Source organism: Aphelocoma coerulescens, chromosome 4, assembly GCF_041296385.1.
Source record: "Aphelocoma coerulescens isolate FSJ_1873_10779 chromosome 4, UR_Acoe_1.0, whole genome shotgun sequence".
NCBI lineage: Eukaryota > Metazoa > Chordata > Aves > Passeriformes > Corvidae > Aphelocoma > Aphelocoma coerulescens.
Genome location: NC_091017.1, coordinates 1552102 through 1567324, shown reverse-complemented (window position 1 = coordinate 1567324; position 15223 = coordinate 1552102). Strand labels below are relative to the sequence as shown.

Here is a 15223-nt window from a genome sequence, read left to right as displayed (position 1 = left end):
CCATCAGTGGCCCAGAGCTTCGTGATGCTTTTAGAGGGGCTTCAGTGTTTTGGAGGTGGTTGGGAAGGTGATGGTGGGACAATGTGCAGCTCTAGGAGTTGCACGTTTGAAGGTATGAAGCCTGAGGAAAGGGAAAAGCTCCAAACTGTAATTAACAGGTGAAATTAAGCTGTGAGCTGGTCGCACACATTTTGTGTGGTGTGATTGCTATGGAGAACTTTCCGCCCCAAAGCAGTCACAGGAGAGGACAAGTGTGGGAGCTAGCTGCTTGCTGGGAAGCCAGGATTGAGCGTGCCAGATTGTTTTCCCTGGAGAAAAGCAGCCCTGGGCGAGTGGTGCCAGTGGTGCGCTGCCCCACCCCTCATTGTACACACTGCCTGTTCCTCTGCTCAAGTGGGAAATGGACTTAAACCCAGCACCGCCCATTCCTGATCGCTCTTTTCTTTTAGACGAGGGACCAAACTGCCCACTCTAACATCTTCATTTATGCTTGGGAATCTGCCTCAGGATCAGGCTTCTCATGCCTTGCTTTTGGAGGTTCTGAGTGGGCAGTATGCAGCAGATGCTGGAAAGATTTCCTGCACTTGCTATTTCTTTGTCCAGGTTTCCTATAGGTGTATCCAGATCTCTTGTACTTTGAGCTGATGTAAAACACACACTTGAAATGTTGCAGTTGCTTCTTAGCCCATGGTACCTGCTCCTGTGACACAGCACACTTAGTCACAGATCCCTCAAAAAGAGCTCTTACTGGATGCTGGAGCAAGGAGCAGCTACTGTATAAACCAGCAGTGGTTTCAAATAGACACACAGTCAAGTAAGAAGCTGCCTTTAAGGCATAAAATTGTAACAAAAATATTGCAGGACATGACATTGTCACGGTAATAAATAGCCAAAAATAGATCAGATGCCACAGGCTGGCTTGAAATAATAATTTTTAGGAAAAATCCACTGCTGCTTATGAGTTGAAAACCTGATGCCGCTCTGCCTCTAGAGAAAGCTTTTTTTTTTGTGATTTATATTTCATCTGTTGCAGAAAACAAAGCTACAAAAATGTCTGGTTTATGTTATCCTCAAACAGATGTACTCATAATATTTGCAGTCCAGAATCACTTCTTCCTGTGGATTCATCTCATTTGATTCCATCTCACAAAGCTCCTGCGGAAGTGCAAGCTCAAATTCCTTGCAGGGTGTCTCTGTACCTTTTCCTGGCTACATGAAATATAGCAGATGTGGAATGTGTCAGGAGCCAGGTGCTTGGCAGCAGAGGTTCACCCTGTCCTGGAAGAGGGGCTTGCACTGAGATCCTGTAGTTCTCAAATGAAGCTGGAGTGCAATGCAGCCTTCTCCTTGCTGAGTCCCCAGTTTCAGCTCCATGGTTTCCTTGAAGAGAAGGAAATGAAACCAAAGAGGTAGCTGACTTAATCAGTTTTTATAGTCATGACATTTTATGGTAAGTCATTTAATCATAATGAAGCAGAGGCTTCAACTGTTACACCTGCCCCGGCATCCAGTGCCAGTGTTCCCCTTATATTTCCCTGTGTTTTGATAGTGTTACTTTATTGTTTGTGCAGAAGAAAGCTGCAACTTCATTCACTCCTAATTGCTTTTCCTAGTAGTTACTTCATCTTTGGAATGTATCCAACTTCAAGAGTTCTTCCAAAGTTGTTGGAGATCAAAATTGAAATCCAAATGATGGGACTTATTTTGCCATCATGAATTCAAATTATTCTTATCTTGGTTTCAGGAAGGTGCTCTCATAGACTTCACCTGTGAGTTGAGATAAACATTTAGAGTTCTTGACGTTCCAGTCTGTAAGAGTTTTTGAAAACAAGATTTAGTCAAGAACTGAGACTCGTATTCAAATCCTGTCATGGGACTTAATTTCAATCCCTGAGAACACCTCTGTAGAGGGAAACATTTCACCTAATGAGATGACTTAATTGGGAATTTATTTGGTTTATAAATATTACAGTGCAAGTTCTTTGTGTGCAAAGCAGAGGGTTCTGTCCTGCTTTGCTCTGGGTGAGTACAGCCTTTTGCTGAGAAAGCTTGTAAATAAATGCTGCTTTAGAGCTGACAGGGGAAAATGCATCCAGGATAAATTTGGCAACATGTTCCAGAAGTGCATCTACCAGGCTGTGCTGAGTATAGTCAGAAGCTCTTCTTTTCTCTGTGACAGAGCCCATATGCAAGTATGTGAGGAAACCAAAACACATCAGGACCCTAAAAAGGAATTGGTCGAATTAAGTCTGTTCATTCGTGCATTTGTGTACGGGCTGTGAGAGCATCAGCAGGGACCAAGTCTCCTTCCTGGTTTCCTGTTTACTTGGCCACTACAATAGCAGTGTCTGAATGCTTCGCAGGTTGCAGAGAGCAGAAATAATGTTATCTCTGTCTCCCCAAAGCCCGCTGACAGAAGCAGCCTGTTTGGCTTGCTGACTCATTCCTTTTGGGATACGCATACATGTACCCACACACACTTGGCATCTAGCCTGGGTGGCTTGGTTAGGGCACTGGGTGTAGCTGACAGGGAAGCCTTTGGTGGCTCTTCTCTCTGCTCAGGTCCAGGTCCCATCTGTGTTGATCCATCTGTAGTTGAAGGTTGGATGATGCTGGTTGTCACAAGTAGTGTTGGTTACACCTGTGGGGAGCGGTGTGGGGTTATGGGTGTTTCCTACCAGAACAAGTCTCCCCTTTTGTGTTTGGGAGGTATGTGGTGAGGGGGAGCGGTATGTGGTGGATTCAGGGGTAAACCCTGTGGGATTTGGGACCTGCCAAACAGCTCAGCCTGCAATGCCCTGTGCACCTTTTGCTTGGGTTTATCTTTTCTCCCACAGCATCCCCATCCATGCCTTCCGACTCCACTTTGTCTATGGTAATTTTCTGAGGGAAAGTCTTGACAGGTCACTGGTGCTGTGCTTTGTGAAGCAGAAAGGATGGTTGGTTCTTCACACTCAGGAAGATTTTACTTCCCTTGCCTTTCCTGGGAGAGTGGACAGCTTCCTCACAACCTGCCTGGCAGAACTGTGGTGTGGCAGCTGCTGTGTGGCACGGCTGGGCAGGCACCCATGGGCTGGCAGCTCCAGCTGATCCATTGGGAGCCCTGCTGCTGGCACTGCTGCTCTGTGACCTGGAGTTCTCCCTTCTCCCTCAGCCCTTCACCCACTCCACGCCCCAGCTCATTTGGTTGCTCTTTAATGTGACTTTCACACGGCTCTGTGTTATGCTGCTTCAGTTACGGAACTGGCTCAGTTTCTTTTTCCTTGTGCAGTTCAGAGTGTGCTGGAATTTCTTCCTGATTGCAAAAGCCGTTGGAAATGGGCAGAATCGTAAAAGCTTATCAGTGAGCAGTAACTCTCCCCTCTGGCTCCGCAGCCCTGTTACGCATTTATTCACTCCGGCGAGTTGTAACTCTGTGCAACATCTCGTGTTGCCACATCAGTCCTTCTTTATTTACCCCAAACACCACTTTCCCTCTCTCCTCAGTCTCCCAAGTTTCACGGCTCCGGAGCTGAGCAGCCGGGCGGTGGCAGCACTCCATCTCCTGGGGGAGCTGGCAGCCGGCCTCCGCCTGGAGTAGCACCAGGAATGCTAACTCCGAGGTTACTTGCTGCTTTGCACCACCTGGAAGATGCAGTGCAAGTGTTTGGTGCTGCAGCCAGAGACCTGCAGGAAGCATTCATGATGTGATGGGTGGAACAGATGCTGGCGGATGAGCACCATTAGGAAGTCCGGGATCCCTGCTAGTACTAAATTGGTCTTGTTCTTTCCGAGTAGCCAGGCAGAATATTTCTGTGAGCTGTATCTGCCGGTGCTTTGCAGGCAGAGCAGAGTTGCTGCTGGCCGTGTCTGACTTGTTCAAATTCTATTGACACATAACATCATTTCTAAAAATGTTTGGCACTGATCTAGTCATTGGCCCAGAAAGGCCAGTTACTCAAGCAGTTCATGTTTTTTCACTGGAGCATATTCTGTCAGATTCTGTCAGACCCCGAAAATAGAAACCCAGTAGTTTAAATTTTTTTTTTTTTTTTAGGTTTGTTTCCAAAATGTTGCAGCAGCAGTCACGAGAATGTGGATCTAGATGAGAAGTGCCTGAAAATCCCTTTACCTTCCAACAAGGAGCTGGTAAACCAGGCTTAACTGAAGGCACATCTCTTTTCAGAGGCCCTAAAATTATTTCCATCCTTTCTTCTCCCCAGTCCATGTGTGTCTTCATGGAATAGTGACAGTACATGGTCTTGTGGCAGTGCTTCACTAACAGGAGTCTGCCAGCTTTCTGCCCCTGAAGACTCAAGGGAAGATTTTCTTGTAGTTTCCTGTGACTTTTTATTTTCTTTTTAATTTCTGCGGCTCCCATTTCATGGTATTTGAAAAATTCCAGGGGACTGAAATAGTTTCTCCGTGCAAATTGGTAAAGGATGTTTTCTTGCTAGATTTTGGCCCACAGAAATCCAGTGGTAATCTGAGAAGGGCAGAAAAGACCAAATCAAGGGAGGTGGTGCTTGGAGTCTAATCACTAAACTCCTGCGGATTAGAGCCGGGGCTCTGTGCCAAGACGACCCAAGCTCTATTCCTGGCTCTTTAAACCCCCCAGTTCCCTCGGATACACATATCAGGGAAAGCATCAGCCTTGCTGATCAGTTTTCCAACCCTCTGGAGCTAAAAAGCGTGGCTGTTCAATGTGCTAAACCCATTCCAGGCTGGCAAGGTTGGTGTTCCTGGGAGCGTGGGGGCCATTCCCACTGCTGTGGGGTCATGCCTGGGAGGATGCTCTGGTGTCGTGAGGAGGTTGAGTAGACCTTTTACCAAGGGGATGGCAACTGGTGAATTCTTGGCACCGTATCCCTTGCCGGCAGTGGAAACTGCTCCCTTCCTTTCCCTTTCTCCACTCTACCACACTGTTGCTTCTCAGTTGCTCCATGCCTGGACTGATGCTGCCTAGGCTCTGGGAACTGGCCTTGGGACGCGGTTTTACACAGGGCTGTGGGACACACAGGTGTGTTACACACCTGCACGTGTGTGGGTGCTCAGAGAGTGGAGCTGAATGCCAGGATAAGTACAGACTTCACAGAGGAATAAAGCTCCTGTAGTTTGTGTTTGGTCTGGAAATCCAGTCCCATCGTTCCAGATGTTTCCAGTTGTGTTTATAGCAAGGAGCTACTGTGCTGCTTTGCAGGAAAAAATAATTTAAAAAATATGGGGTTGTGCCTTCACAACCATTGCAAACAGGCAAGGGTATCCATGGAGTATGTTCCTTTCTGTTGCCTTAGAAAAGATGCGTGAATAGTCTTGAATAATTTAATGAAGAGCCGGAGCTTTCAGGGGAGGCTGGTGTGTGCCTGAGTGCTGCCTTGGTGTGCTGTGCTGGCAAGGAGCACGTCCCACCCCTCTGCACCCGGCAGCAGCTGCTTGGGGAATGGCACCTTTCCTAGGTCAGGGAAATTTCTGCTTCAAATCCTCTAGCTCTTGGAATTCAGGCAGAAACAGCCTGTGCGAAGGAGGAGCTGGCTTTGGACTAGACCTAAGCTTGGGAGTCAGTGCTCACAGACATTTCTGGATATGGTGCTTTATTTTTCACTGCCATCCAATAATCCAAATGAAAAATGTGTATTTCCATATGCTTTGGTACTGTGTTTGAGTCTGACCCATTTTTCTTCATTGTTTTTATCTGCGACATGTTTGAGACTTGTTTTGGGAGTTGAGCTGTGGACTAAGAGCCCGGGATGAGGCCACTTGTGGGTTAGTAAAGGTGCTTGAGGTGGAGGAAAACTTGGCAGAGGTGGGAGAGTGGCTGCTGTGATACTGCTTTCATGAAATGAGACTCTGGTACTTCCTTTTGTGGCTGAGTTTTATTTTTTATTTTCTAGTTAGCCAGGCATTGGGATGCAAGGTAGACAGCCTAAGGCATTCTGATTCCTTGGTATTCATCTGTACAGTATTTAAACCCTCCTGAATTTGAACATTCCTTTAAGATAATCTGTAAGTGTTTGCTGCTGCTGCTCTCAGAGGATCTTGAATGGAAGCAATGTGGATGGAAAGAAGTTTCGAAGGCCTGAACTCTGAACTGAGTTCATCCCTATTCCACTGAGGGAATATAAGGAAAAGGTGTTGTTTTATGTCTGATTCTTGGTATGAAACAGGTTACCAGCTTGGTCCCAGTTGTATTAGGATAGAAAGCTCCAGTGGCGACTGCCCAGTGGTGAGCAGCAAATGTGTACTTAGCCTCTAAGGAGATTATTTAACACAGTTCCAATTTTGTTTATTATTATTATTTTTTTATTTTTGTATTTGCTTGTCAAGAGTGGATTTGCAGATGTACCCTCAGAACGCAGGCTGGGTCTGATTTTGTGGGGGAAGCACAGCAGCAGGAGTTCTGGGCAGCTCTGCGGAAGCACAGCGATGGCAGAAGCATGGAATTAGAAGTCTCTGCTGTCCACGGAGGCAGATCAGAGGTGGAGAGAAAAGGGGAGGGGAAGGAGGGGAAGCAACTACTAAAACCCTTCCCCAAATGGATGAATGAAGGGGTGACACACATAAATGACTGCTGTGATGATCTGACTTACTGTAGCTCGGTCTCGGGATAATCCTCATATGTCAGATTTCTGTAAGGCCAACATGTGACACAAAGCCGGGCTCCCAGCAGACAAGTGTGCTGTGCTGGTATTAGGGGCTGGCCAGAGCCCGGGCTGTGTGTCCGTGTGGGGTGTGCCCGCTCGCCTCCCTGCGCGGCTCGGCCGCTGCCGCCCGCTGGGACAGCTTCAAAGGCAAACGGGAATCCCACAAGCTCTTGACTATTGCATAGACAGCCCCAAGCCTGCCCGTGTGGCTGTACTTTTTGGAAAAAACAGGGGGAAAAAAAGGCAGACACAAGAAACAGGAAAGCCCCCAAAGACTTGTAGCTGGGATTACCTTGTTCACACCTGTCACCACTGATGTCCTCTCAAGGTCAGAATTCGAGCTACGTGAGGCCAGCTTAAAGAAAACGCCATGTGAACAGAGCTCTATGAAGGAACAGCAGGCACTGGAAGGAGGACAGGAGTGCCCACAGGAACATGAACAACAGCTTGCAAGTTAACCTGCCCAGGACTTGGGCTGGTTCAAACAGCTCACTCCAGGAGAAGTCTGAGCATTCCTTTTTTCTTTTCTATTACTATAGGATGGAGGACGAGGCGGTACTGGATAGAGGGGCTTCCTTCCTTAAACATGTATGTGATGAAGAAGAAGTGGAAGGTAAGAGACTTGGACTGCTGGGGAGGAAGGGTGCCTTTGCTTTGGTGTTCGTATGTAGGATGGGCACAGTCGGAGGACAGAGAAGCAGGGTGCCTTTGGTTTGCCCAGTACTTCATCCTAAATTTGACTGAAATGTGGGTAGGCTTGGTTGGGGTGGAAGTGACTTTTTAGAGAAATCCTCTATTTCAGTTCAGGAGCGAACGTTGTTGCATGCTGCTGGCAGCACGCTTCCACTTTCCCCAAAGTCGTGTTTGCTGTCTTGCATAATGGCTGTGAAACACCAGAGCTGTTTGCTTTGCTTTCCTCTACGAATAGAGTTTTGGCAACGCTTGCCTATCCCTGCTGCAGTTGTGAGCGTGGAAATATGGAGACAGGTGGAGAAGCCAAGTGGAAAAACCAGCAGAATTTGTACCAAGTGGCGGGGGGGACGTAAGGCAGGAAGTGAACATTTGCCTGGGTTATCCTTTGTGCTTGGGAGGCATAAAAAGAAGGGTTTTCCCTTGGAGGAGAACTTCTTGACAGAAAAAACAGTTTCTTCACTTTATAGGGAAAGAGTAGACTCCTTTGGAAGTGTTTTTGTTTTCTCTCTAACTAAAAAGGTTGTGAAATCCCAAAAGTAAAAGGAATTTCAAGAAGTTTACTTCAAGTTTGTTCCTGGAAAGTGATGAAGGTGGTAGGAGTGAATTAATCGCAGCAAATTCTCTTTTTCTGGGGATTGATTGTCTGTGGGCTTGATAAACTAGTGGGGGAGAAGGAGGGGAGAGCAGGATAGGGTACGACTGTACTGAGAAGGGAGAGGATTTCACCTTGCAGCACTATCCTTCCCCTCCCAACTTCAGGGTGTAATTTTATTCTAACTTTTTTATTTGCAAACAAATGCCTGTGGCTTTTCAGTTGAAAATGTTTTGAAAGGTGTAAGGTTACAGCCATGTCGTTGTCACCGGTAATGGACAGGAAAGGATCCAGCAGTAGGAGAGAAAATAATCTTTTAAAAGAAGAGTTAGAACACTTCCAGCAAACCAAGCCAGTCCTTTCCGCAAAAAACCCAGTGTTTTCTTCCTCTCTGGGATGAAGTAATCTGTTCTCAGCCACTATAAGTCATCATGTTTGGTTTAATGAGGCTATTTGCTGTCTGCAGGGTCGGGTTTGTATTAGCCTTTTGCTTGTGGAATAATTGACGCTTTGGCACAGCAGAAACTTTTGAGAAGGGAGAGAGAGAGGATATTTTTTATGTTTTATTGTCTTAAATGTTGCCATGTGCTGTTTTGATTTGCAGTGGCCATGTGTGATGCTCCAGGAATATAATGCAAGTGGTTGTTGGTGATGAGCACGGGAGGGTCCTTTTGACTGTCTGCAGGGCATGTGGTTACTGCTTTAAGTAATATTTGTGGCTGTGGTGTGTTTATATCCTTTGTTCCAATGTAGATATCCTCATTTGGTTTAGTTGGGCTAACAGACCAGTTGCAGCTCATCTCACTGGGGGAACGAGGAGAGGAGGTGAAACAAGTGCTTCTAGTTGTACACGACAGGCCTCTGGAGCTGGAGCTGCTCAGCTGAGCCTCCGGAGAGCCCTGGAGCTGTGTAGCTAGCTTATTCCCTCAGGGATGCTAAAGGCAGCTCTGTGATTCCTGCCAGGCTCCTGGGAGCAGCCCAGCTAAATCACCCAAGGATCCAAGGCTGTGGCATCTGTCAGGGTCACAGGGCACGTATGGTGCATGGATGGGTCCATCAGGGAGCTGCTTCTCAGCCGCTCCGCTCTCCGCAATGGGACAGCCCGGAATTCTTGGCGTGCCTAGCAAATCTGGGGCATTGCTGCAGTGCCAGTAAGCATTAAAGGCTTTGGCACTTTGAAGAGATCTTATTTGTCTCCACGTTTCCAGCCTCAGTGATTCTGTGATTCTCTGTGTGTCCTCAGCTACATCTGTGTCTCCACAGCGATCCGTGCACTTAGTGCGTGTGTGTATCCAATGTGCACCCCGGGTGCAGGGTGCAGTCATGGTCTGCATGTGTGGGATGAACTGTACACTCACAGAGTGGCTTGGGTTGGAACTGGTCTTAAAGCCTAACCACTTCCAACCCCCTGCCATGGGCTGGGACACCTTCCACTACACCAGGTTGCTCCAAGCCCTGTCCAACACTTCCAGGGAAGGGGCAGCCACTGCTTCTCTGGGCAGCCTGTGCCAGGGCCTCCCCACCCTCACGGGGAAGAATTTCCTCCCCGTATGTAATCTAACCTTGCCCTCTGTCAGTTTAAGATCCAGGGGGAGGGCTAAAACATCAGCTAAAAATCATCCCATCCACAGGAATCATCCCATCTCAGTGCCCCAGGGGCATCTTCATGCCCTCAGCAGTTCCAGTCCTGGATTTAATGCCACGAACCTCCAAGTCTCCCGAGTGATCCTGTGTGTCCCACTCCTGATGGGGAGGGGGATTCCAACCGGAGTGGGCAAATCCTCCTTCATATATCTGTTGGAGAGCATCCAAAGTAGGCCTAAGAGATGGTGAAGGATGGAGAGGAGGTCAAATGAGCGGTGGCTGAGGTGACTTGAGAAGAGGAGACTGTGGTGCAGATGCTTTTAGGTCCCTGTTAGATTCCTGCACTTCCAGTGGGGTGTTTTAAAGGAAGAGAGCGTCTGTGAAGAGACCTGGAGCTGATAGCTCCGAAGTGCCCTCCATTACTTCCCCACCTTCATGCTATGGTTACAACTGTCTTCTCTTACAGACTGGCAGGGACTGCATCCTCTGGAGAAGGAGGTAACAGTGGAGGGAACTGTAACCTCCAGGTGTGTGTTATTTTTCTCATAGTTTTTATTTTTAGCCTACTTTTACAAGGAAGTAACATACGTGCCCTAAAGCTGTTTGCCTCTCTTGCCTTTGCTTTCAATTCTTCTCCCAATTATTTTTTTTGCAGTCAATATTGATCAAATTTCTCAGGAAGGCTCTTCATTCACTTAATTTCACCAAAAGTGAGCAGAGAGGAGATTGTTTCTTTCCCTTCTATGAGGGGAAGGGCAGCTGTAACTTTTATCAACCTTTAGTTGTAACTCAGGGATTCCCTGGCAGCAGGAGTTAGCAGGAGACAATAGGAAACCTCTCCAGCAGAGCGTTATAATAGGCCTCGGAACTAGGCTGCTTTTGCTGCTTCTTAAGTTGCTTTGAGTTTAAAGAGGTGAAGACAGAATTTTGAAGGTGTCTCTCTGAGCATCTCTCTTTGGCAGGTTCTTCGGGAGAAGAGAGGAACATCCTTCGCTTTGTCAGTGATGCCCACAGGTTATGTCTGTGGCATGGAGATAGCAACTCTGCACAACCACGTCACCCACTAATTTGACTATGTAGTGGTGCAGGGGAGAGGGAAGGACTTGGCTTTTTAAGGAGGGGTAAAAACAGGCATTTCTGGTCAGGAAGGCATTGAGACATTTTCACGGTAGGACAACTGTCCCTTGTGCCCTTGCTGAGTAAATGTAACGTTAACAGAAACCGTACATACCTGACAGAAATATGTCCCTTGGGCCTGCTTCCAGGGATTGTTTAGTCCGTCTCTCAGGTGGCACCTCACCCTGGTCCTACAGTGGAATGTGTCGCTGTGATATCAGCTGTTGACATTTGAAAATAACTTTCTTCCAGCTCCTCCCTGCTGCCTGTCTCCCTGAGAGGGCTAGGTGATGGATTCGGTATATGTTAGTTAGGAGGAGTTGCTTGGCTGGAAGTGCCCAGAAATGTGACCTGGCGAGACAAGGGATCTGCCCGGGTCTAGGGCAGAGCCTGAGGGAAAGCAAGTGCAAGTTGGCTTTCTTGGGGGAAGTCAGGAAGAGGCACTGCCCTGAGCTGTGCCAGAGGACCCTTCCCATTCATTTAGAGCACTGCACGTTCCTTTCCTTGAAGGTAACGCTGTGCTGCTGTAATGCCGCTGTGAGGAGTGCTGGTATGTGTGACATAAACAGATTACTTAAGAACTGATTTTGCAAGAGGGGAAAAGTAAAGCTCCACCTTATCCTGAGAGATAAGGTATTCTTGGCTCTCTAAGTGGAACTTCCCCCAGGCTTGCTGCTACCCTGACTTCGTGGTGGGGTGGAGGATGCTGGATTTCAAGTCTGACAACTCCACTGCAAAGCCTGAGGAGAGCACCGGCTCCATTTGTTAGGAAATGGGGAGCAGCACACCTGTCCTGCCTTCCAAATGATGGGCAAAGTAAAGGTTTTGATAGCACCTCTCAGCACTGCTGTAGGAGTGAATTCAGGAGAAGATGCCGTTAGGGCAAACTTTTTCTGGATCCTGTTTTCATTGTGGCATTTACTGTTGTGCTGCTAACTCTGTAGAGAGGCTAACCCAGGGGTTTTGTAACAATGTTCCATAACTGCTTGTTCCATTTTAGCACTTTTCCTCCTCCTTGCTTTCTATTCTCAACCCGGTTGTGTCATTGCACTTTGCTGGTAGAAAGCTGTGTGATGCCATAAGCCCAAGATTAGTCCTTGATGGTTAGATCAATGAGGAGAGAGGTTAAAAGGGCAGAGATAACTGTGAACATCTTTACCTGTATTAACAGCAGCCTGACAGTGGGAGAAATGAGCTGTATTTGCCCATTTACTTTGATTTCTTTTTCTCCTCTCGTTCCTGCCATCTGTTTTTGATCTGTGACTGTAAGCAGACCCTCCTCCATTTTCAGAAGTAATAAGATGACCTGCTTAATATCAGAGTCTTTAATTGCTTCTAAAATAAATATGATTAAAAAATAAATCAGGTAAAATCTGATCACAGAATGTGATCATTAATATTCTTTGGTACCTTTAATTTGTGTGTAGAGACAAACCAGGCTGTGTTTTGCTTCAGTAAAACTGAACTGGGCTTTACTCCTGCAAAAGCCAAAGAAGACTCAGAAGACTCAGGCAGTACCTTTGTGCTCTCTTTCCATGCAGCAGCTGGCACAACTGTCCTGTGGGGGTGCTGAGGCCCTGGCACAGGTTGCCCACAGAAGCTGTGGCTGCCCTGTCCCTGGAAGTGTTCATGTCCAGGTTGGATGGGGCTTGGAATAACCTGGTGTAGTGGAAGGTATCCCAGCCCATGGCAGGGGCTGGAACTGGATGAACTTCAAGGTCCCTTCTGACCCAAACCATTCCATGATTCTATGAACTTGGGAATGGCAGGCAGACGTTGGGACCCAATGCTGTTCCACGCAGCTAAGTAAAAACAAGACGGATGGTTTGGATCTTCCCAGCTTTGAAACACCGTGATGAAAGATTTCAGGTCTTCAGATCCTTTCCTCTCCAGCTGTAATTCCCCATGGCACTTTTCAGGAGAGTGCTGACTCTTCGCAGCATCCAGCAGGTCACTGCATGGAATATCGTTCTCGTCACTGCCTCTGTCTTTCCTCTGCTGTCAGGAATCAGCATTAGCTCTGAGGTTGCTGGGTTGGATGAAGAGGTTTTTGATGCCCGCCTACTCCATGCTCGGTGAGAAAAGCTGCAGTCTGAGTTCAGAGGGTGATAAACTGACTTTACATAAGGCAGCGATAAGCTGGCTGTGCAGGCAGGAGAAGTGGAGAAAACGTTGTAAGAGCAGCTGAGTCAATAGCTGGCATGGTCGGCCCATGGTGAAGGAAAGGTGGTGGTTTCTTTCCAGTGGTGATAAGTTTTGTGCCAACATGTGCTGAGCGCGAGGTGAAGGAAGGTGTTTCCTTACCATTCTGGTAATGACTTGTTTTTTTCCAGCTCCAGTCGGTTTAGAATCACAGAATCATTTAAGTTGGAACAGAGCTTTAAGATCATCAAGTCCAACTGATTGGAAACTATCATCAGCTCTCTGACCAGGCAGTGAAGCTAGTTTTGTTGGGGCCTGTGACAAGCAGAAAGGGGACGCTCACATGGCACCCTGCAGCCTTGGATGGGAGCAACTGCTCTCATTTCAGTTGGGATTCAAGTCTAGGCTTGTTTGACTGTCTGCTTCCATCTTCCTCTGCCCAACAGCTCTTCTTTAAGGTATAATAACACTGGATATAACAGTTCAGCATGGAGATTGAAAATCGGATACAGCCTTTCCTTACTTGTCAGATGCAAGTCCCAGACATACTGGTGAGCCTTCCCAGATTTTTCTAGGACATTTAAAATGAAAAGGTAGTCCAGAATGTGTTGGGGAGGCCTGGGCATGTTGCCTGAGCTGGGGCTCGGTAACACAGGAGTGTTGTCCTTCTCGTACCAGAACTGCTGGAGCTGAGCTTAGCCTGGAAACTGGTGCTAGGGCTGTAGCTTGCTGGTTTGAGCATCATCCCAGCCTTCCTGGACCTCTGTCCCTTCCTTTCCTTCTGGTGATGTTCCTCCTCTGGTTGCACAATGCTGGGCGAACTTGAATAGAGACTGAGAAGGGACACAGGGACCTCCTGTGCTCCCTTGAAGGAAGCCTGTGCCGCTGGAGAGGCATTGGGAGCCTTTGTGTAAGCACCATTCTGTTTGCATCCCTTCATGGTGCCCTGCTGGCAGCAGCCTGGCCTTCCAGGACCTCTGCTCTGGCCACCTTCCATCAAACACCTGTTTCAGTATAACTGCAGCCTTGGAATCAAGGGTTGCTTGCAGGGGGCTGGTCTGAGTTTTTTCCCAGAGAATGGAGGTGGCTTTGGATGCCTTAGTCATCATACCACAGTTCTTAATTCTCTTGGAGCAGGGTCTAAAATCTGCCTGCATCTGTAAGCCTGATAGTATCGAGTACAGCTTGGTACTTAGTTCATTCAGTCTTGGTAATTAATGAGATGGAAATGGGAAAAGATTTTCAGCCAGGATTGGTTCTCTTGAGTGGTCATTTGGAGCATTTTGGAAGGGGACATAATTTTAAAGGATGTCAGAAAATGCGAAGGTACCATGCTTCCCAAGAGCTAAATCCAACAGTCCAGCACAGATCCCCTCCTCTGCCCTGTTCCTCAGAGCCCTGCATTCTTCAAGTTTTCTTCAACTTTTCTTTCCATGGAAGCCAAGCAGTTCTGGCCAGATTAGATCAGATCGCAGCAGGACAGGTTTGGTGGCTTTTATAACCTCTCACACCTCCAAAGAAGAGAGAAAGAAAAGCAGCTTATGGGGTTGTGGGTAAGAGTCTCACAATGGCTTACGTAAAGCTCAGGGAGAATACCCTCACCATGTGTTCATTGTTCTGTCTGAACAGTGCCCACCCCTTCATTCACTGCCATGCTGCTGACTGACTTTGCTTCATCTACACAAGCAGGGTTTCTAGGATCTTCGGGAAGACAATTGAAAACCTTGTTTCATTTTATTTTCCTGTTTAGATATTTTTTACTTGAATTCATGTGAGTTCTGTCTTTTAGAGCCATCCTGTTGCTCAGATCTAGCTCACCTTTTTACATGTGCTTTGCTGGAGTGGTCCCTGAACCTTGTTAGGAATCTGGCAGGTCCAGTCTGGGTCATGGATCATCCGTTTGGAACAGAGGAGTGCAAGCTTTAGGCAGATGGCTAGGAAGACTTCCCTTGTGCCTAACTATAGTCTTGTTACATGGGAATGCGTTAGATCCAAGATTAATCTGACCATTTGAAGATAACAAAGTGCTAGAAGCCTGATGTTACAGAAGAAGAGAAAAAGGTTTCCAATTTCCATGCTGTCTTCCCCTGCACAGCTCATTCCCTGCCCCTCATAGGCATTTCAGTCCATGGCTGTATGTTAAGATGTAAAGTGCAGTAATGCAAATACATAAAATGATCTTGGGACAAATTCTCTGTTTGGTTAAGAAACTGCATCTTCCTTGCCGATGCTGGTCCTCGCTTGAATCTTAGCCATGAATTTGGGGTTCTTCTGTTGGAGCTGGGAGACTGAAAGAGATCCCTGATGTTTCTAATCTTGTTGCTTCTTCCTTCCTTTTTCTATGGTGTAGTAGCTCAGGATTGTCTCTCCTGAAGCCTCTGTTTTATATTTTGCCCTTTCTTGTCCCTCCCTCATGGCAGGCTCCTCTCCTGATGGCTTTTATCAGTCCGTGAACCTACTACTCAGCCTTATGGTT

The 15223-nt window shown here is 47.3% G+C and overlaps 1 protein-coding gene across 3 annotated transcripts in view; it reads left to right on the top strand.

Annotated features, from left to right (window-relative positions):
- SLC4A4 (solute carrier family 4 member 4) overlaps positions 1-15223 on the top strand; it is a 146610-nt gene that overhangs the window by 42916 nt on the left and 88471 nt on the right. For all 3 annotated transcript variants that reach the window (XM_069012380.1, XM_069012378.1, XM_069012381.1), the window contains exon 2: positions 7160-7233. In XM_069012380.1, the coding sequence (XP_068868481.1) occupies positions 7160-7233 (74 nt within the window). The remainder of the gene's footprint in view (positions 1-7159; positions 7234-15223) is intronic.